The sequence below is a fragment of the Bos grunniens genome, chromosome 10 (genome assembly GCF_055505025.1).
Source record: "Bos grunniens cultivar Pamir isolate PY7600 chromosome 10, Bosgru_T2T1.0, whole genome shotgun sequence".
Taxonomy (NCBI): Eukaryota; Metazoa; Chordata; class Mammalia; order Artiodactyla; family Bovidae; genus Bos; species Bos grunniens.
Window position 1 is genome coordinate 84,178,345 of NC_141174.1, and position 21,031 is coordinate 84,199,375.

The 21,031-nt window shown below is 44.7% G+C and overlaps 1 protein-coding gene across 3 annotated transcripts in view; it reads right to left on the reverse strand.

Annotated features, from left to right (window-relative positions):
• Positions 1-21,031, reverse strand: part of THSD4 (thrombospondin type 1 domain containing 4) — a 676,260-nt gene that overhangs the window by 559,430 nt on the left and 95,799 nt on the right. For all 3 annotated transcript variants that reach the window (XM_086322751.1, XM_086322752.1, XM_086322753.1), the window contains exon 4: positions 13,200-13,561. In XM_086322751.1, coding sequence (XP_086178877.1) covers positions 13,200-13,561 — 362 coding nt within the window. The remainder of the gene's footprint in view (positions 1-13,199; positions 13,562-21,031) is intronic.

Sequence of the window (21,031 nt, forward strand, 5' to 3'; positions counted from 1 at the left end):
TATTTCTAATGTGTGTGAAAAAAATTCATAACATTCTCACTTGAATTAGACAAGTTTTTTTTTTTTTGGGGGGGTGCAGGTCTGTTACCCTCAGTTAATTGAAGGAAAAAGGGATTTGTCCTAGACCTTACTCCATCCCCTCAAATAGCATCATGTACTTACATAAATTCAGTATTCAGATCGCAGCAACTTACTGAACACCTGCCAAATGGTTTATACATGTTATCCATTAACTCTCACTGCAAACAGTAACGTGGGTCATTACTCCAATTTTATACATAAGGAAACTGAGTCTAAAAGATATTAAACAACTTTCCAAGATATAAAGTCTACATGAATGGATATTACTGTGATATTAACAAATGTTACTGAACGAATGAATGAATAGTAAGCTCTTAAGGAGCTTAAACTGCTGCAACAGAGTACAGCTTATAAATACCAAATGCCATTCACCAAGGATTACAGGGATGGACTGCTTGGAATGAGAATTTACTGGAAAACAGGGTGGGGGAAATTACTGCTTCCCTCCACATCCAGAAAGAAAACATTTTTAGCACTAGCCCACATGTTCTCATCACTGAGGAAAAGGGAAATCTTAGCTAACTGCTGCTGGATCCACAAGGCCCACGAGGGACTAAGTGTTTCTATAGGAAAAAGAAAATAATGCATGCCTGGAAGTCAAACCATAAAAGAGGGAAAGGAAGTCTCTGGGGCAAGGCCTGATCTTGACCTAGGCCTGATGTAGAGGGCATGAGGCCGAGAAATAAGTCAGGGGACAGGAAGAAAGAACTATACGGTGGTTAAGAGCAGAGGCTTAGAGCCAAACTCCGGTTCAAAGCCCTGTTCTCCAAACTATTAGCTCTGGGCCCCAAGGCTCATTACTTCATCTCTCTGAGTGCAGAGTTCTTGTACTTAAAAAAGAAGGATAATATGGATTACTTTATGCATTATAGTCCCTAGAGGTTTAGCTCAGAGCCTTCAATGCTGCATATGTTTCCTATAGCTGCTCTACAAACTACCACAAACTCGGTGGCTAAAAACAACAGAAATTGATTCTCTCACACTTCTGAAGGCCAGAAGTTCGAGATGAGGGTCAATGGACCGAAATGGAGTTGTTGGCAGGGCTGTGCTCCCTCAGGAATCTCTGAGGAGTCTCTTTTCTGGCCTCTTTTGGCTTCTGGTGGCAGCCAGCTTTCCTTGGCTTGTGGCCCCATCCCTCCCATTTTCAAGAACAGCGCCTTCACCTCTCCTCTGTGTGTCTGGGTATCAAATTTCTGTCTGCCCATCTCTTATAAGGACACTCATGGTTGCATGCAGGGCCCACCAGGATAATCTCCCCATCTCAAGATCCTTCATTATATCTGCAAAGGCTTTTTCATTTCTAAATAAGTTAGCATTTTCAGGCTCTAGGGGACTCCATACCTTTGGGGTGGGTGGGGGGAGAGAGCTGTATTCAGCCTGTTACACACAGTAAACCCTCAATAAACATCCACTGTGGCTGCCCTTGTTACAATTAACAGAGATGAGCCAGAAGGGCTATATGCCCAGGAAAGTGCACATAGTTAAGGTAAGAAAGTAAGGACTCGAAATGCTCTTGAGGGGCTGTTAGTACTGAACCATGAAAACCAACAGTGAGGCCATAGCCTCTGCATTCCAAACTCTCTCACAGGTAAATTACCTGCATCCACATTACAGGCTTGGAGTGGGAAGAGTGAAGCGGCTGGGGTCAGGCAATCCTGCGCTCTGATCCGCTCCACCACTTAAAGGAGCAAGACGCTGGGGATCTTTCGACCTCAGTTCAGTGGTCTCAACTGTAAAACAGGGCTGTTTAAGGTTCAAATACACATGTGACTAATGTGGCACATAGCAGGTGCTATAAAAATAATTTCCTTTCCTACAACTAAATCAGCAACGTGTGCAGGAAGCGGGTGACTAAAGCAGATGACGGTAACGCCACACATAGGAGATGTACTCCCCCACCATGCTCACACAAAGGCCTCTCTGACTGCCACCAGGCGAGCATCCAAGGAGAAGCCCTAGGGGTCCCGGATGCAAGGTTGAGATCCCCTTCTGGGACACACATATTGCTGTCAGGCTTTTTCCAGAGCCCATCACCCTTCTCTTCTGGAACCCTGAGTTATGAATGACTTGGAGGGGATTCAATGCAGCATTCTTATGGCAAATGTGATCTTTGTTCTGATAACTAATGAAATACTTCTGACACTTAATGAAATGCCACAAGAAAGGAACAAGGGCTCTTTGGAGCCTTGTCTGCGAGCAGAGTCACTCAAGCTTAAAATCTGGCTCCAATCTCTCCTAACCTACAGGCAGAAGCGTACATACCAGTGGGCCCGGCTCTGTTACAAACGCTCGCACCGAAGAGGGGCTAAGGTTTCAGATTCAGAAACCGAAGCATATTAAAACACCGTCTATCTGGTTAGCATCAACAGGTAACTTCATGTCAAACAATTCAGGGACTAAGTGGAAATCCTGCTTTAAAAGGAGGAAAAGAAACAAAACTGTCCTTGCAGGAAGAAAACAAAAAACACTGAAAATATAGAGTCTGCATTTTAAAAACAGATGTACCTGCTTGCTCTGCTAACTGCCCAGATTATCAGGGAGATTTTCCAAGGAGAAACACAGACAAGGCCAAAAGCTTTCCCGTCTTTTGCTGTGTGGTTTTTGCCCCCCTTGGATGTAACAAGACTCCCTAAGTTTCAACAGAGGGTCAGGAAAATGGCATGTGGCTTTGTGAAGTTTAATTAACAGCAAAATTTCCTATCCAGCATCATGAAGGGGCCTACTCAGCTCCAGGGGCCCTTGGGACAGAAATAACATATTGCTCCAGAGTTATTGATGATGAAATGCAAATGGCCTCCAAGAAAGTGAGCAGGAAAGGAGGAGCTAAAAATACAACTGATTCTTACCCATAAGCCAAAGACAATTCCCCGAAGAGGTAGGAAATGGAGGGACAGCCTAGGATCTAGGGCTGATCCTGTCTGTCCTGTTTCGAAACAACAGACCTTTCAAGCAAACACACATACATATACACTCCATGTTCACACGCACATGCATGCACAGACAAGATGTTACAGAAAAGATACAAGGCTCTAAAAACCCAGGGTGATCTGGTCAGTGATAATAAAATTATCAAGCCATGTTGGTTTTGAATCCTGTCTTGTATTTTTGAAGTACTTTTACAGTTGTTACCTCAACTGACCCTCTCTGCAGGACTGTATGGAAGACAGACGACAAATAATTATGCAGATTTTATAGATTAGATGAAGTGATTCCCCAAGGTCATCCAGTTAGCAAATGATGGCCATGAGACAGGAAGAGGGTGTAATGACTCCCAGCCCGGAGCTTCTCCAAGCGAGGAAACACATGCAGATGCCTCCAACAGAAAAGGTCCAGGGGGAGACCAAGAAGAGGGGCTCAGACGTGTGGATGGCACTTTTAAGAAAAACTCACGTGATGGGGCAGAAGTCTGAACGGTGGGTTATGTTGTGGATTCAGAGAGAGGGAGAGCGAGAAAGCCATCACATTCCTGAACATGTTGGAAAACAGGTCTGAGAGCCATGCCTCCCAGCCACCATCCCTCCATCACTGCGGATGGTAGAAGGACGGTGGGAGCATTTAAAAGAGCAACCCAACTGGACCACAACAACACATCAACATCAGGCCAGAGACTTTAATGACTGGATAAAATCCCTTCATTTTATAAACATGTAAACCAAGGCTCAGAGAAATGAGGTGACTTCCCCAAGATCAAAGCGTTAGCGAGAGCTGGGGACTGGACCCTGGACTCTGGACTGGAATACAGAGTTCCTTATTCTATGCCAGCTGCCCTGGGCAACTAATATGTTTAACTTCATTATCACTGTCCTGATTAACACCGCCTGTCCGAAGAAGAGCACATGAGGGCATGATGGGGAATGCATCCTTCTTGTTCTTTGTTCTGCTGAAACCTGTGCTGCTGGATTTCCCATAAACAACTACCAGGCATGACATGCGGAAGTGGCTGGTGGTTCTGCTAGCAAAAAAACTGTCCTATTACTAGGGTATTCTCAAGACCCCCAAATGCATGTACATTATGATAGGCTGGCTAATACTCCCCACCCCACCCCACTCCATCCCAAGATGCCCACATACTAATCCCCAGAACCTGTGAAAAGTAACTTTATGTGGCAAAGGGATTTTTGCAGGTGTGCTAAAGATTTTGAAATGAGGAGATTATTCTGGATTATCTGAGTGGGTGTCATGTAATTACAAGGGTCCTTATAAAAGGAGAAGATCAGTGGATAAGAGTTAGAGAAGGAGATGAGATGACAGAGGCAAGAGGGCTGAGTGACGGGAGGAAAAATCCTCAGGCCAAGGAAGGCAGGCTGACTCCACAAGCTGGAAAAGAGAAGGAAAAAAATCCTCCTCTGAAGCCCCAAGAAGGAAAATAGCCCTTCCAATACCTTGATTTAGACTTCTGAGTTCCAGACCGTAAGAGAAAAACTTGTGCTGTTTTTCGTCAACCAAATCTGTGGTCAGTGTTACAGCATCAATAGGAGACTGGAACACCTATTGCAAACCTGGAGGAGCAAGCCCAGGCTCCCAGGCAGCAAACCCTAGCTCCCTAAGCTTTACAGAGAGGGGGCAGGGGGTGGCAGAGCCAAATATTGTGAAAAATCCCAAGGGCATTAAGAGATTTAAACCAACTATACAAAGGAGACATCATCTTGCTTTAAGATGGAAAAGAGTTGGTTTTCCATGTTTACAGGGACTGCCTCTCTCAAAGAAATTCTATTTCAGTCCCCTTAGGACTGCCTGATAACCCCTCCTTGGAAAGGAGCCTGTGGACTTAACCAGTCTCGCCTGCACACACCCTCATATACAGCCTGTGCTCCAGCCCCATCAGACCACTGAGAACTTCCAGAACGTGACAGGCTCACCATGCCCTCGCAGTTTGCTTTTTGGGGAATGACCTCTGCTAAAATCCTTCTTCTTCAAAATTCAGTTCAGTCATCACTGCCTCTGTGATGCTTTCTCTGGCTCCCCAGGCCTCCTTCTGCCCCTCCCTTCCTTCCCCACACCCTGAGTATCCCTCTTAAGAGAGCACTTGGTCAATGTCTGCTTGTCTCCCTCCCCGACCCCACCAGCATGCACTCCTTGAAGTCAAGGAGACTTTGTTCTTCTTGCATCACCAAACCACTGCCATCTCCCATCCATACCAAGTACTTCCCAGCTCTTTCCCACCTGAGTAATGCAAAGTCACCCCACAAGGCAGTACTTCCACCACCAGGTATCTTAATTCTCCAAGAATGAGCTCCACCTCTGTGTTCCTGCAACCCTTCACTCACCCCACAGGCAGGATACTCACTACACTGCATTCTGGTGGTTATCCCTGGGCTGTTTGCTCATTAGGTGTGGAGGTCCTTGAAAACCACACCTCCTTTCCCTGACTATCCCTCTGTATTTAGCACAGGGCCTGGTTCATAACAAATATACCAGGAACGTTGATTGAATTAAAACGAAAATGAAACACGAAACGGTAATGCCCGGGTCATCTCTCTGAATTAAGCCCTGTAATTCAGAGGAAGCCTTTAAAAGCAAATACTTAATGTGAAAACTTTTGCATGGCCAGCTGTTGACCATGGCTAGCTGGTTTCCCCTGTGATCCCACACAGATTTTGGAGTTCACGGTAGAGATGGTTTCAGTGTTACTAGATATTGGGTTGGCCAAAAAGTTTGGATTTTTCCATGTTACAGACAACCCAAACGAATTTTTCGGCCAACCCAAAATGTAACATTATATACAGTCATTATATATGTAAGTTATTACTAAGAGTTTTGGGGTAAATATTGGAGAAATTTTTCATTTTTCATCTCAAACAGAGAAGTATTAGTTTACCAAACTTAGTTTAAGTCATGAGTATTACCTTTAACTTTGAAAAAGGCTCTCTAGAAGGGCAAGTCTGGGAGGAATATGGTAAGTACAGATGAGTTTAATGAGAGTTCTAATTGGGACTACCTAACACTTTACTGCCCAGCCTCTAAATTCATAACGGGAATTAGATTTATAATTTTCTGAGCAAGTACTATGGCCTGGGCAATGCAAATATTATTTCATTTCAAGATTCAACAATCCCACATGATAGGTATTACTATTGCTGCTCTTGTTTTTTGTTTTGTTTTTTTAATTTATTTAATTGGAGGCTAATTACTTTACAATATTGTAGTGGTTTTGCCATACATTGACATGAATCAGCCATGGGTGTACATGTGTGTTTTGGACTCTGTGGGAGAAGGCAAGGGCGGGATGATTTGAGAGCACAGCATTGGAACATGTATCTTATCATATGCTGCTCTTATTTGAAAGATGAAGCCCCTGAGGTTCAGAGGAGTTAAGTACCTTTAGGCTGCTTGGGAGAGCACCAGTCAGTGATGACACGATTTCTAAGGTTTTTTAAAGTGTGAGTGTGTGTGTTTTAATGAGACAAAGATCTGATATGGCAAACAAATGGTAGACTCTTTCCACATAATTCCAGCCAAGTAAATTCTATTTATTCATCAAGGTTGGGTTCAAATTCTATCTGTTCTGTGCAGTATTTCCTGACAGCTCCATCCCACAAGGACTTTCCAATCTTCCTGAACTCTGGTCACATCTTTACTGTTTTCTGGCCCTTTCAGTGCTCTGTGGGTTTCCCCTCATCCCCAGTCTCAGTGTCAGGCCCACAAGGACAAGGACCATGGCTTCCAACTTTTTTGAACCCCTCTGTTGCCCAGGACTACATGCAAGGATTTCCCCGGTAAGAGAGCTAAACACTGCAAGGAAGAGAAGCAGTTCTTTTAAATCTCGACTACCAAACCTCACGCACTTTTCAAGACATGTCTCTAACCTCCACTTAGCTTTTCTGGACCACACCTGCTGGAAACGAGAAGCCTCACTTTTAAAACGCCCGTTTGAAAAATACTCACTTCAGCTGTGGTACATATACACAATGGAGTATTACTCAGCCATTAAAAAGATTACATTTGAATCAGTTCTAATGAGATGGATGAAACTGGAGCCTATTATACAGAATGAAGTAAGCCAGAAAGAAAAACACCAATACAGTATATTAACACATATATATGGAATTTAGAAAGATGGTAACAATAACCCTGTATGCGAGACAGCAAAATAGCCACACATGTATAGAACAGTCTTTTGGACTCTGTGGGAGAGGGCGAGGGTGGGATGATTTGGGAGAATGGCATTGAAACATGTATAATATCATATAAGAAACAAATTGCCAGTCCAGGTTTGATGCAGGATACAGGATGCTTGGGGCTGGTACACTGGGATGACCCAGAGGGATGGTACAGGGAGGGAGGAGGGAGGGGGGTTCAGGATGGGGAACACGTGTACACCCATGGCAGATTCATGTTGATGTATGGCAAAACCAATACAATATTGTAAAGCTTAAAAAAAAAGCCACTAAAAAAAAGTATATTCAATAAAAAATTACATTAAAATTTTATACAAAATAAAATGAGCCAGAAGCAAAAAAAAAAAAAGAAAGAAAAGTACTCATTTCAGAGACAAGAGCTTTAGTGCTGGACTCTGACAAATCTACTGAGAATTCTGGTTCTGTTGCTTCTGAAGTGGGTGACCTTGATGGAGTCACTTCATTCCTCAGAGTCTCAGTTTCCTCATTTGTAAAATGTGAGTCTTTGCAACCTCCTCATAGGGCCATGTGAGTTGTAAACATTGGGTTGACCAAAAAGTTCATTTGGGCTTCTCTGTACCACCTTATGGAAAAGCCTGAACAAACTTTTTGGCCAAGCCAGTATTACAGTGCATTTGACATAGCACGTGTACATATGAAAGCTCCAAAATGGTAGCCATCACCATTACCATGACTATTTCAACACACTGCCTTGTCCGGAAGGCATTTACACTCATGTGTTTTCCAACTTTCTAGAGCAGTGGTTCTCAAACTCTGGAGCACACTGAAATCATTTAAAATCAAGCTACACAGGTCACAGCACAGACCTACAGATAGAATCCTCATTACGCAACGGAGAGAGTGGGGGTTGGGCAACTCCACTTTTTTTTTTAGAACTTCTTTATGCTATTTTTTATTTTTTAAATTAATTTTTATTGGAGTATAGTTGCTTTACAATGTTGTGCTAGTTCCTACGGCAAAGTGCATCTGCTATACATACAGCCCCTCTCTTTTGGGTTTCCTTCCCATTTAGGTCACCACAGAGCACTGATTACAGTTCTCTGGGCTATACAGTCGGTTCTCATTAATTATCTATTTATACATGTGGGCAACCCCACTTTTAACAAACCTCCCCACCCCACTGCAAGTGATTCCAGGTGCTCACCAAACCTGGAAAGTTCTGCTGGACAATACTGATTCCTAAATGACTTACCATGGAACCTGGAGGTTCCAAAGAGATACTTCCAGATCAGTGGTTCCCAACCTTGGCTGGATTGACATTATATAGATATCCGAGCATAACCCTCTGAGATCCAGATGTTCATCTGGGATGTAACCAGAGTGTCAAGACTTCTAAAAGATGGGCAAAGGATTCTTATGGTCAACAGAGGTTGAAAACCATTGCTGCATTTGGATCTAGACCCTGGATTTCTACAGCAAGGCCTCTGAGGCTTCAACCAGAGCAGCTCAGCTTTTGTCTGTGTGACAAACTGAGCCTCTACCTAAGACTGATTTTGCAGACAGGATTCTTACGCTTCAAAAAAGAGTTAAGTTTGGTATGGCAGAAACCAACACGACATTGTAAAGCAATTATCCTCCAACTAAAAATAAACTTAAAAAAAAAGTTAAAGTGGAGTCTGTCATACAGAAGGAGAAAAACAAGTATCATATATTAACGCATATATATGGAGTCCAGAAAAATGGTACAGATGAACCTATTCACGGGAGAGGAATGGAGAGGCAGCTGTAGAAAATGGACTCGTGGACACAGCGGGGGAAGGAGAGAGAGTAGTGCTCACATATATACACGACCATGTGTAAACCGACAGCTAGTGGGAAGCTGTTCTATAACAGAGAGCTCAGCTCACTGCACTGTGATGACCCAGCAGGGCGAGATGGCACGGGGAGGCTCAAGGAGGGAATATATGTATATTACAGCTGACTCACATTATTATACCACAGAAATAAACACAACATTGTAAAGAAATTATTCTCCAATTAAAAAAAATTTTTTTAAAGACTACAAAAAAAAAGTTACACTTGCAAACAGCTGCTCTAACTGTCAGTAAGAACCTGGAGCATCCCTAATCTGGTTTTTATACCTTTGTGTCTGTCTGGGGCCTTACAACATATTAGATGCTTAATAAATATTTGTTAGAAGGTTGTATCATTTTGTTTTATTTGTCAGCTGGCTCCAGTTAGGTTTTCAGTTGGCCAGCATAACAACCTAACAGTTTCTTAAACATCTAAACCCCCAATGGCCTCTGCTTCAAACCTTGAACCTGAAACAGAGAGTTAGGCAAACAGCCATCCAGAGAACACACTGACATCTCTTCTGGGGTCACATATGCTATGCAAGTTCCTAATGACTAATAAATATAAGCAAATGTGATTTTCGTCAGCTAGGAAGAGCTCGACATTTGTCAGCAGTGTGGGTCTTCCAGGCTAATATTTGGATTGTTTCATCTGAAACTGTCAAATTACAAAAGCATGATAGAAACTTGTAGGAACTTCATAGTAAACAGTAATTGGCCCCTTGTCAATAAGTTAGAAGGAAAAAAAATTCCTGCTGCCAAAACGCATGGGCTGGAATGCCTGCAGCCCAGGCCTGCAGCCAACTGGAGCCTGTTCCCCAGGCAGCTCTCCTGGGTTCTCAACCACAGAGGCTGGAAGAGAAGTCCCTAGTACTCCACGGATCTGGGAGTTAGTTCAGTTCAGTTCAGTTCAGTCGCTCAGTTGTGTCCGACTCTTTGCGACCCCATGAATCGAAGCACGCCAGGCCTCCCTGTCCATCACCAACTTCCGGAGTTCACTCAAACTCATGTCTATCGAGTCGGTGATGCCATCCAGCCATCTCATCCTCTGTCGTCCCCTTCTCCTCCTGCCCACAATCCCTCCCAGCATCAGAGTCTTTTCCAATGAGTCAACTCTTCACATGAGGTGGCCAAAGTATTGGAATTTCAGTTTCACATCAGTCCTTCCAAAGAACACCCAGGACTGATCTCCTTTAGAATGGACTGGTTGGATCTCCTTGCAGTCCAAGGGACTCTCAAGAGTCTTCTCCAATACCACAGTTCAAAAGCATCAATTCTTCCACACTCAGCTTTCTTCACAGTCCAACTCTCACATCCATACATGACCACTGGAAACACCATAGCCTTAACTAGACGGACCTTTGTTGGCAAAGTAATGTCTCTGCTTTTGAATATGCTATCTAGGTTGGTCATAACTTTCCTTCCAAGGAGTAAGCGTCTTTTAATTTCATGGCTGCAGTCACCATCTGCAGTGATTTTGAAGTCCCCAAAAATAAAGTCTGACACTGTTTCCACTGTTTTCCCATCTATTTCCCATGAAGTGATGGGACCAGATGTCATGATCTTAGTTTTCTGAATGTTGAGCTTTAAGCCAACTTTTTCACTCTCCTCCTTCACTTTCATCAAGAGGCTTTTTAGTTCCTCTTCACTTTCTGCCATAAGGGTGGTGTCATCTGCATATCTGAGGTTGGAGTCAGTAGCACCTTCAAATCTCAGCTTTCTCATGGCTCTAGGAATCTGAGCAATCACTTAAACCTCTTCAGACCTTAGCTCCTTATGTGTAACAACACCGCATCACATCCTTAGAGCCAGGACTGCCTGAGTTCCAATCCTGACTCTTCACAGACTAGCTGTGTGACCTTGGGCAGGTTACGCCCCTTCTCTGGGCCTCTGTTCCCTCACCTCTAAAATGAGGATGATATTAGTACCTATCTCATAGGGTTGTCCGTGAAAAGAGACAAGAACAGTGGCTGGTACAGAACAGGCATTCCATAAGCTGTTACAAATCTGCAATTTTGAAACCAGGCGTTTGGAAAACCAACTTTTTGTCTTTCCTTTACTTTTTGCATTTTTCTGCTTGGTACCAAAACTCTTCGGGCAGCAAGCCTCGCCTTAACTGACATAGGCATTTTATGGTCTTTTTTCCCTTCCCTGCTGATGTGAACATTTGGAGGTTTCACTGCAGCAATAGTAATGTGTTTGCTGATGGGGTGCTGCCCCATGCCATGGAAGGAATGCCATTAACATGTGAAATATGCCCTGAATCACCTTGCTAAACTCTGAACAGTTCTCAATTCTAAAATGCCCACTGCCATAAGCATTTAGATAAGGGACTGGAGAGCTATGTTATTATGGGGTTGTGGTCAGGATGAAGAGAGAGAACACAAACCAAACCCTCGGCTTTAGAAGCAGCAGCCTCTCAGTCCCAGAGTGATACTGGGGGGTCCTCGGGTCTATACACAGGAACAGAGAAAGAAGGAAGCACTTTCTCCCAGGTGATCTCTCTTTTACTCTCCCACTGGCAGGCCAGCCAGGCCTCCAAACTCTCCCTTCTATCAGCTCAAATTTGGTTTATCAATTTAGGATTCGGCCAAAGCATCTTCTCTGTGAAATGGCCCTTTCTCTCCAAAATCCTAACAACCAAGTCAAGAAAGACCTGTGCAGGCAAGGGTGGCTGGGTTGTAACTCCGCTCTATTTCTAGGTGGCTGGCAGCTGAGAAGGCCTCAGGCAGTGTTAACTACAGTGGGGAAGGGTGGCCATCGATGCTAATATCTGAACTGCAAGTGACAAGAGGGGCCAGGCAGCCCATCTTATACACTTGCACCCTCCCTGAACTGGGCATTAATTTGGTTTAATGACTAAACTAAGTATTTCTTAAGTGCAGCAGGAATTCCCAGGTGGCTCAGATGGTGAAGAATCTGCCTGCAATGTAGGAGATCCAGGTTCGATCCCTGGGTTAGGAAGATACCCTGGAGAAGGAAATGCTACCCACTCCAGTATTCTTGCCTGGAGAATTTCATGGACAGAGGATCCCATACAGTCCATGGGATCAAAAAGAGTCTGACACAACTGAACGACAAAGACTTTCACTTTCTTTAAGCCCAGTGAGCACACCTTATACTTGCTATTCTTCCTGTAAATGTTTGTTGTTTATCACTTTCATTCTCTGACAGAGGACGAGATGGTGGGATGGCAGAACTGACTCAATGGACATGAGTTTTAGCAAACTCCAGGAGACAGTGAAGGACAGGGAAGCCTGGTGTGCTGTGGTCCACGGGGTCTTAGTCAGAAAGGACTATACAACTGAACAAAAAATTGCTTTCATAGGAATATTCTCTCAGAATTTATCATGAACCTTGGATGCCCAACAAATGCTGCAGAATGGATACTGAATAATCTGTGAATGTTGGTCGATTAATTCACTAACAAGTTTTCCTTAGCATCTGTATTCCTACCTTGCCATGGGCATTGCCTATTTTGGCTTATTTATGCTAGCCTAGCCACCTAAGGCTTTGGAGAGTTATACAACTATTCTGATACCACTACGCCATTTCTAGAGTTTACATTTTGTTGACTCTAAAAAATATCTAGATCTAATTATAATATGTCTAATTAATTAGACATATTCTCACAGTTGTGAGTTCACCCAAAATACTTTGGAGAAACTTTCTAGAAAAATTCATAGAATCCTGAAATCTATAGGCTGGGAGCAAGTTAGACTCCAGACACCGATCCTGTTCAGGGATTCCAAACTCATGTCAGCTCTTGGCTTTAAAAAGCCCCTTGTTTTGTGTTCTTAGCTCAAATCCACACAGCCTGCGGCCAGGATTCTCCCTTTCCCCCAGCACTAGAGGAGCACGAGGAAGGATATCTCCTCGCTCCAGGTAGCTTTTTCAGTCCTCCGCAGGGCCTCCCTAAAGTTGAGCTTAAGGACATTCTTAAACTCAGCTTCACTTTGAAGACTATTCAGAATCACAGAGTGGGTGGGAGTGGCCTCAACGCTTTAAAGGGCTGCAAAATAAATCAAAGGATGGAAGGAGATCTGTGGAGCCAAGAATTCCTCCCCACCTGGCAGAAGCAAAGCTTTAACCGAGCGATCTAGGATGAAGAGTGGCGAGCGCAGCACATCCCAGCAGGTACAAGGACGATAGCGGGAGGGTGCGCGGGGGTCAGGAGGGCAGGTACCTTCTCTCCGCCGTGGGTTCGCGGCCCCGGGCCTGCGGGTGTCGGCTGCCTCGCAGCGCCGGGCCTTGGCGACTGGAGTTGAGGCCGGCAGGGGCGCGTGTCTCCTCGCGGCTCCGGTGCAGCGGCACCGATGTGCGCACGGCTGACACCACGTGGCCCGCGAAAGCGCGCGCGGGGGCTCCGGGCCGCGGTCCCCCGCGTGTGCGGTACGAGCTGGGCAGGCAGGGCCGCGTCTGCTCCATCACGCCGCCGCTGCAGCTGCGGGAGCAGGCGGACCAGGGGCCCCAGGAGCCCCACACGCCCGGGGCGCCGCCACCGCCGTCCTCCGGAGCGCCCTCGGCCACAGCCATCCGCTGCGGGACCTGTGGAGACAGAGGCTCGTTAGGGGACTGCAATACACGCTGCTGCTTAACCCGCATAGGCCGTGGATAACCGAAAAGGCTTATCCATTAGGCACAAGTTGGCACAGGGCCTGTGTTAAAATCTGAAAACAAGATAGAACCCAGCTTGGGTTATACTCGTCTTCATACAGATGAACTAATAAAATAGGATGAACATATGTCTATACACACACACACATACATACATACATACATATATATATATATAAAGGAAGAGACATACAAAGGCACAACTGTATGTGTATACATATACATATTTTATATATATTTTATATTTATATAATTACTTTATATTTTGTATATATATATATTTTTTTTTTTTTTTTAAATAAAGGAAGGGACACACAAAGGCACAAGTACATAGGGCTCACCTATGTGACCCTGGCTTTGGGGACCATGGCCTTGGAGAGCGCAATGCACTGCTCTCACATCTTAACTGAGGCTTACCCCACAGGTCCTTGGGGTCCAGGCTAGAAGGACAGGGCTTCCCTCAAGTCGGTGAGGAGGCCACAGCCCAGTGTCTCCATGCAGTAAAGGCAACGCAGTATCAGGGTTTAGAGGCCCTGCTCCAGAAGCAGATGCCCCTATCACACCCCTGCCACTTCTACCAGTGTGACCAGAAAGTTTCTGAAGCTCTCTGTGTCCTAAAGCGGGATGGTACCTACCTACCTCACAAGGCTCTAAGAAGATTTAAGTTAGGATATCTACACACACAGCAGAGAGCAGGCACTAAATACATGCTTGGTAAAACCATAATGATCATCTTTTCTGCTTCTGTGGTGAATCAGGAGAGATTAAAAATGTCAGAAAGTTAAAGTTCTATCCTGAAGGTGATTCAACATTCCCATGCATTTAACTGGCCCTTTCACAGAGAGCTATCATGCCAAGCAGAGTGCTGAGCATGGGTACCCTTCTGTTCATGATGCAGACAGGCTCTGAGTACCAGATGTATACCAGTGTTGAGCTAGGACCTGAGAACAAGGAGAGAAGCACCCCAGGTTGCACAAATGGACTGGACCTAGCAGCAAAGAGCTTTATGCAGCTTAAGACAAGACTAGAGGAGTCTCCCGGGGAACCGGCTGCCTGGCTGGGTAGGGTATGGGTTGAGAAGTCCTCAGAGGAGGAATCACGGTAAAATAGCTGTAATTATTCTGGTATCCACTTGGTGCCAGATAGCACATGTAATTTCTAGTCCTCTATGCAGCCCTGGTTACAAACATTCTCGCCTTTCAGAGATGAAGTTTCCCACCCAAGGATCAGAGCCTGTGGCCTGCCTTGGTCATGTGGTTGCAGCAGAGGTTGGACTCGAGTCTCCTCAGCCCCCAATATAGGCAGTTCCAGCACTGCCTGCTCTCTCTCCAGCAAACTGCTCTTGAGCTTCTGGATCATTCCCCTGGAATGTCCTTCGTACCCTTGGGACACCAAGTAACACTATGTGAAAGTCACTCAGTCGTGTCCAACTCTTTGCAACCCCATGGACTGACTGTACAGTCCATGGAATTCTCCAGGCCAGAATATTGGAGTGGGAAGCTGTTCCATTCTCTAGGGGATCTACCCAACCCAGGGATCGAACCCAGGTCTCCCGCATTGCAGGTGGATTCTTTACCAGCTGAGCCACAAGGGAAGCCCAAGAATACTGAAGTGGGTAGCCTATCCCTTCTCCAGCAGATCTTCCTGACCCAGGAATTGAACCGGGGTCTCCTGCATTGCAGGCAGATTCTTTACCACTGAGCCACCACAGAAGCCCTGAGCAACATTTTGACTTTCCTTGAAAGGAGGGTTTTTCAGTGAACCTCAGGCTTCTATATGACATGCATAAATGCCTCCAGATTACCTCAGCTTTTTTTTTTTAGATATTGGTTTTAGGTAGCATTGTTTACCCAAAACTCCAAGAGTTTGAAGACCTTTCACAGTTATACTCCTCTATCCCCAGGATACCTCTGAGAGGTGAGAAGGTACAGGGACTGTCTTCCCCTTTGTGTGGAACAAACCCAGTAAGGTTGAACTCCTTCACAGCACCTGGAGACACGGAGCCAAGACTACCTCAGAGGGTGGTGTGAGGACTCTTTGAGGAAACCCACCCAAGTGCTTAAGGCGAGTGCTCAGGGAGTGAGTGTAAGCCACTGCTGCAGCACACTGTGGTCATTAAAAGCCCTCCAGATCTCAGCTGCGGGGTAGAGTCCTGGCACTCGGTTACCCTGAAACCATGGGGCTTGTTCAGCTGAGGCCTCCTTCCTTCAACTACGGCCTTCCTAGGTGGTGCAGTGGTAAGGAATCCACCCGCAATGGGCGGGAGACCCGAGTTTGATCTTCCCTCCATGGGAAACTACCCTGGAGGAGGAAATAGCAACTCACTCCAGTATCCCTCGGAAATCCCATGGACCGAGGAGCCTGGCGGGCTATGGTCCATGGGGTCACAAAGAGTCGGACACAGCTGAGTGGCCGAGCACTGTCATTGTCACTCAACTACATTCCAGGGCACAGAGGGGTCTCTGGATGACCTTGAGAGTTTAAACTGGGTCCTGAAGGTTCAGAGAGTGACTAAGGCAGGATGAGTGAGAGGGCTGAGCAGCTCAGCAAAGAACCATCTAATCAGAGGTTTAAGCCCAGAGCTGGATGTCAGCCTGCCAGTCTACGGGCACCATGTTCAGAGAGCTGCAGTGAGAGGTCAGAGGTCATGGGGATGGAGCCAGCAGGAGACATGATTAGAGCAAGGTCAGGACAGAAGGTTCTGTGACTGAAGGGCTGCAGTTTCCTAATCACCAGATGTGAACAGAAGACGGGGATGGCCACACGAGTGACAAATACGGTCAACGCATCAGTCCTAAACTGACCCAGGAGAGAAGGCTTTTCTCTTATTTGTAAATACAAAACACAGTAAACGGAAAACAAGCTTTTGTTCTTTCTTCTCCTCCCTGACATATCCTGATTTATTAATAAACTGATGATGGATTCACTGGGTGATTATAAAAAACAAGTGTCGAATCAGGTTGCAGTCTTGATATATAAAGTAATCCCTAGAGTATGTGGGGCGGTTTGAATGGTGGCTTTCCCCAAAAGATATGTGCATGCCCTAACCCTGAGAACTTGTAAATGTGACCTTATTTGGAAAAGGGGTCAATGTAGATGTAATTAAGGATCTTGAGATGAGATCATCCTCTTCTGGGGGGTGGAGGGGGCCCTAAATCCAATAACAAGTGTCCTTAGAAGACAGAGGAGAAGGCCATGTGACCATAGAAGCAGAGACTGTGTTGAGCAGCCATAGGCCAGAAGCTGAAAGAAGTAAGGAGAATTCACCCCTAGCTACTAGAAGAAGCACAGTCCTGAAAATACCTTGATTTTAATGTCTGGCCTCCAGAATTGTGAAGGAATAAATTTCTGTTGCTTTAAGCCATTAAATTTCTGGTTATTTATTACAATGGCCATAGGAAATTAACACAGTCTGCTGGTCCTTCCAGGACAAGGAAGAAAGCATACAGACATTTGTGGGGCTCCTTCTCTATGCTGAGCACTGTGCAGACAGCTCACAAGCATGGGGACAGGTTGTATGGTATTGGCACCACTAACCCCAGGTCACACTTTACAGGGCCCCTGAGCCACTCTGGGAGATTGATTATTTTGTCTCTTTTACAGGAAGAAACTGAGGCTCAGAGAAGCTGTATGATTCGCCCATAGTCTCTGGCTAGTGAGGGGCACAGACAGGACTAAAATTGAGGTCTCCTGACCCCTACTCTGGGCTTCCCTGGTGGCTCAGTGGTAAAGAATCCATCTGTTGATGCAGAAGACTCAGGTTGGGTTGGAAAGATACCTTGGAGGAGGGCATGGCAACACACTCCAGTATTCTTGCCTGGAAATTCCCACAAATAGAGGAGCCTGGCGAGCTACAGTCCATGGGGTCACAAAGAGTTAGACATGACTGAGCAACTGAGGCACACACATGACTCCTACTCTAGCACTTTTTTTTTCATGCAGCATGTTGCCTTCCTGTCTGTGCTTTTAGTGGAAAACAGAAGAGTAAAATGAATAGAAATAAATCCACTTTGATTGTCCTAGTAGAAAGATAATAGGGATAATCAAACAGAGGAAGTATATTTCTGGCACATTTGGGGACTTCAGTTACCCATCACTTCCTGATTTATCATGAACACAGATAACTAAGGCATTGTCTATAATGTCTAGCTTAGACGTGCAGCTAAAAATCCACTTCCTAGAACTAATCCCACCCTTAACTTAGTTTCCTATTGCCCAACTGGGCAGGGTCCCTGGGGAAAGAAAACATGAAACCACATTCCATCCTCTTCTATTCATAAGAATTCTCTAATTTATAAAGTTGAATTATGGTGAGTGACTTGAAATTCCATCTCAGTCCCCATGGTGAGAATCTGACCACAAGCTCCAGAATTATATTTTTATAGTACACAGCCAGAAACAAAGGGGGAAACAAAGAAACAGAAAGGAAAGAAGGAGGGGAAATGCAGAGAAAGAAAGAAATATCAAAGAAAAAAATAAAGGGAGGAGAGCTTTGGATATCAGCCTCCTAGTTCCATCAGCCTCCCATCTGCCCTATGCTCCTTCCCAGTCCTTCTGACGACCCTCCTCTCTCCTTCTTTTCTGATGATCAAGGAGTTTTCTGTGAGGCAGGATGGGAAAAATTCCAAGTGTTCTCAGACACACTATTCCTAAAATTAGGACTAACCCACAGGACCTTGGTTAGTCAGTGACAAATAGCTAAACCAAAGAATAAATCATAATGAGAGATAAAACAATAGAAGCTCAAAGCTCTGTCAACTGCTAGCCCATTGTCCCTTCCCCAAGATACACATGACATAGCAAGACTGAAGAAGAAAACATGAGGTGCTTCTCAAATGACCCCAAACCACTGATTTCTCTCACTCATTAAGAGTTTTAACAAATCAGTAAGAAAAAAAAACCCAACGGAAGTAGGTTTAAAGGGCATGAATGGGCAGTTTACAGACATTTCGTAAGTTCATGTCTTAAAGCCCTAACCCCAGTGTGATGGTATTTGGACATGGCACCTTTGGGAGTTAATTAGGTTTTGATGATGTCACGTGATGGGACCTCTCCCCTCATGGGATTGTTGTTGTTCATGTCCTACTCTTTGCAACCCCATGGTCGTATACCAAGCTTGCAGCACACCAAGCTTCCCTGTCCTTCACCATCTCCCAGAGTTTGCTCAAACTCATGTCCATCGAGTCAGTGATGCCATCCAACAAGCTCACTCTCTATTACCCCCTTCTCCTGTCCTCAGTCTTTCCCAGCATCAGGGTCTTTTCCAATGAGTCTGCTCTTCATGTCAGGTGGCCAAAGGATTTGAGCTTCAGCTTCAGCATCAGTCCTTCCAGTGAATGTTTGGTGTTGATTTCCTTTAGCATTAACTGGATTAGTATCCTTATCAGAAGAGGAAGAAAAACCAGCACTTTCTGTCTTTCTCTCTGCCATCTAAGGATATAGTGAGAAGCCAGCTATCTCCAAGCCAGGAAAAGAGTGCTCACAGGAGCATCAAATCTGCCAGTGCCTTGATTGTGGACTTTCCCCAGCCTCCAGAACCATGATAAATAAATTCCTGTTGTTTAAGCCACCCTGTCAATGATATTTTGTTTTAGCAGCCCAAGCTGACTAGTATGGCAGAGAAATACAGCATATATATGAAAACTGTATAATGTTCCATGTAATCAAATAAATGCAAACGAAAACAACAGAATTCCACTTACCCCCATTAGACTGGCAAAGATTATAAAGTTTGACAATATCAATACGGCAAGAATGTTCACAGTTGATGGGAGTCTAAACTGAGGCAGTTCTTAATAGGGAACTTTGCAGTACCTACCAAATTTTAAATGCACAAACCCTTGAGCCCAGCAGCTCTACTTTCAGTAGTTCATCCTTTAGATACACTCAAAATTAGTGCATAACGTTGTATATAGAAAAACTTTTATTGCCATACTTTTCGTGAGAACAAAACCAAAAACTCTGGAAACAACCTGAATATCCATGAAAAGGAGCTTGGTTAAATTCTCTCAAATCTAATCCATTCAAGCAATGGAATACAACTCATCTGTTAGAATGAGGTAGATATATATATATCTGTTAAACTGGACAACTCTCCGTAATATATTAATTAGTAAAAAAAAAATACCAAGAAATAGAACAGTATGTGGAAAATAAACCTATTTATAGATATCATCAACTGTTGTTGTTATTAGGTTGCTAAGTCGTGTCTGACTCTTTTATGACCCCATGGTGGGTAGCCCACCAGGCTCCTCTGGACTATAGCCCACCAAACTCCTCTGACCATGGGATTCTCCAGGCAAGAATACTGGAATGGGTTGCCATGCCCTCCTCCAGGGGATCTTCCCAACCCAGGGATTGAATCCACATCTCTCATTTCTCCTGCATTGGCAGGTGGGTTCTTTACCACTAGCACCACCTGGGAAGCCCATAATATTTATATTATACAACTACTTATATATCATTTACATTGTATGAGGTATTATAAGTAATCCAGAGATTATTTAAAGTTTCTGGGAAGAGGCACATAGGTTATACACAATACCATACCATCTTATATAAATAAGAGACTTGAGCATCCGCAGACTTTGGTATCCTTGGGGGTCCTGGAACCCACATTCCTCATATCCAAGGATTGACTATAATGTAGATCTGACAGTGTCATTGGGTAATGAAATAAAAGGATGAAGAATAGCCGCAAACACGCTAGCAGTCACCAAGCAGGAGCACAAGAGAGCTCCACTTCATCCCTTCACCGGAAGAACTTAAACCATTTGACACGACTTTTATAATGTGTAAGAAGCAGATCCAGCTGTCAAATCAAATTGGTGCTCCCTCCATTCCACTGGAGGTTTTCAAGAATGGGGGAGGGTGGATGTAGAGGCAAGATAAGAGAACTGAAAGAGAAGATTTTTCAAAGTACACATACAATGCCCTGCCTTTTCCCCAGAGGTTATGATATGTCTTGCCTGGGGTGAGGCTAGGATCCAAGGAGATGTACACTTTGGATAAAATCCTCCAGTCTTCTAATAGTCCCCTTCCTCATTTAAAAAACAACTGCTTGGGACTTCCCTGGTGGTCGTGTTTAAGAATCCGCCTGCCAATGCAGGGGACACAGGTTCAGTCACTGGTCTGGGAAGATTCTACATGCCGAGGAGCAACTAAGCCTGTGTGCCACAACTACGGAGCCCGCTCACCCTTGGGGCCGTGCTCTGCAACAAAAGAAGCTACCACCATAACAATCTCGTGCACTACATCTAGAGAAAGCCCACGCACAGCAGCCAAGATCCAGGGCTATCAAATTAATTAGTTAATTTTTAAAAAACTGCTTGTTATTACAGGATTTTTCTAAATAGTCACTGTTGGGCATGAGCCAGGGAGCAGAAAAAATGGAAGGCATTC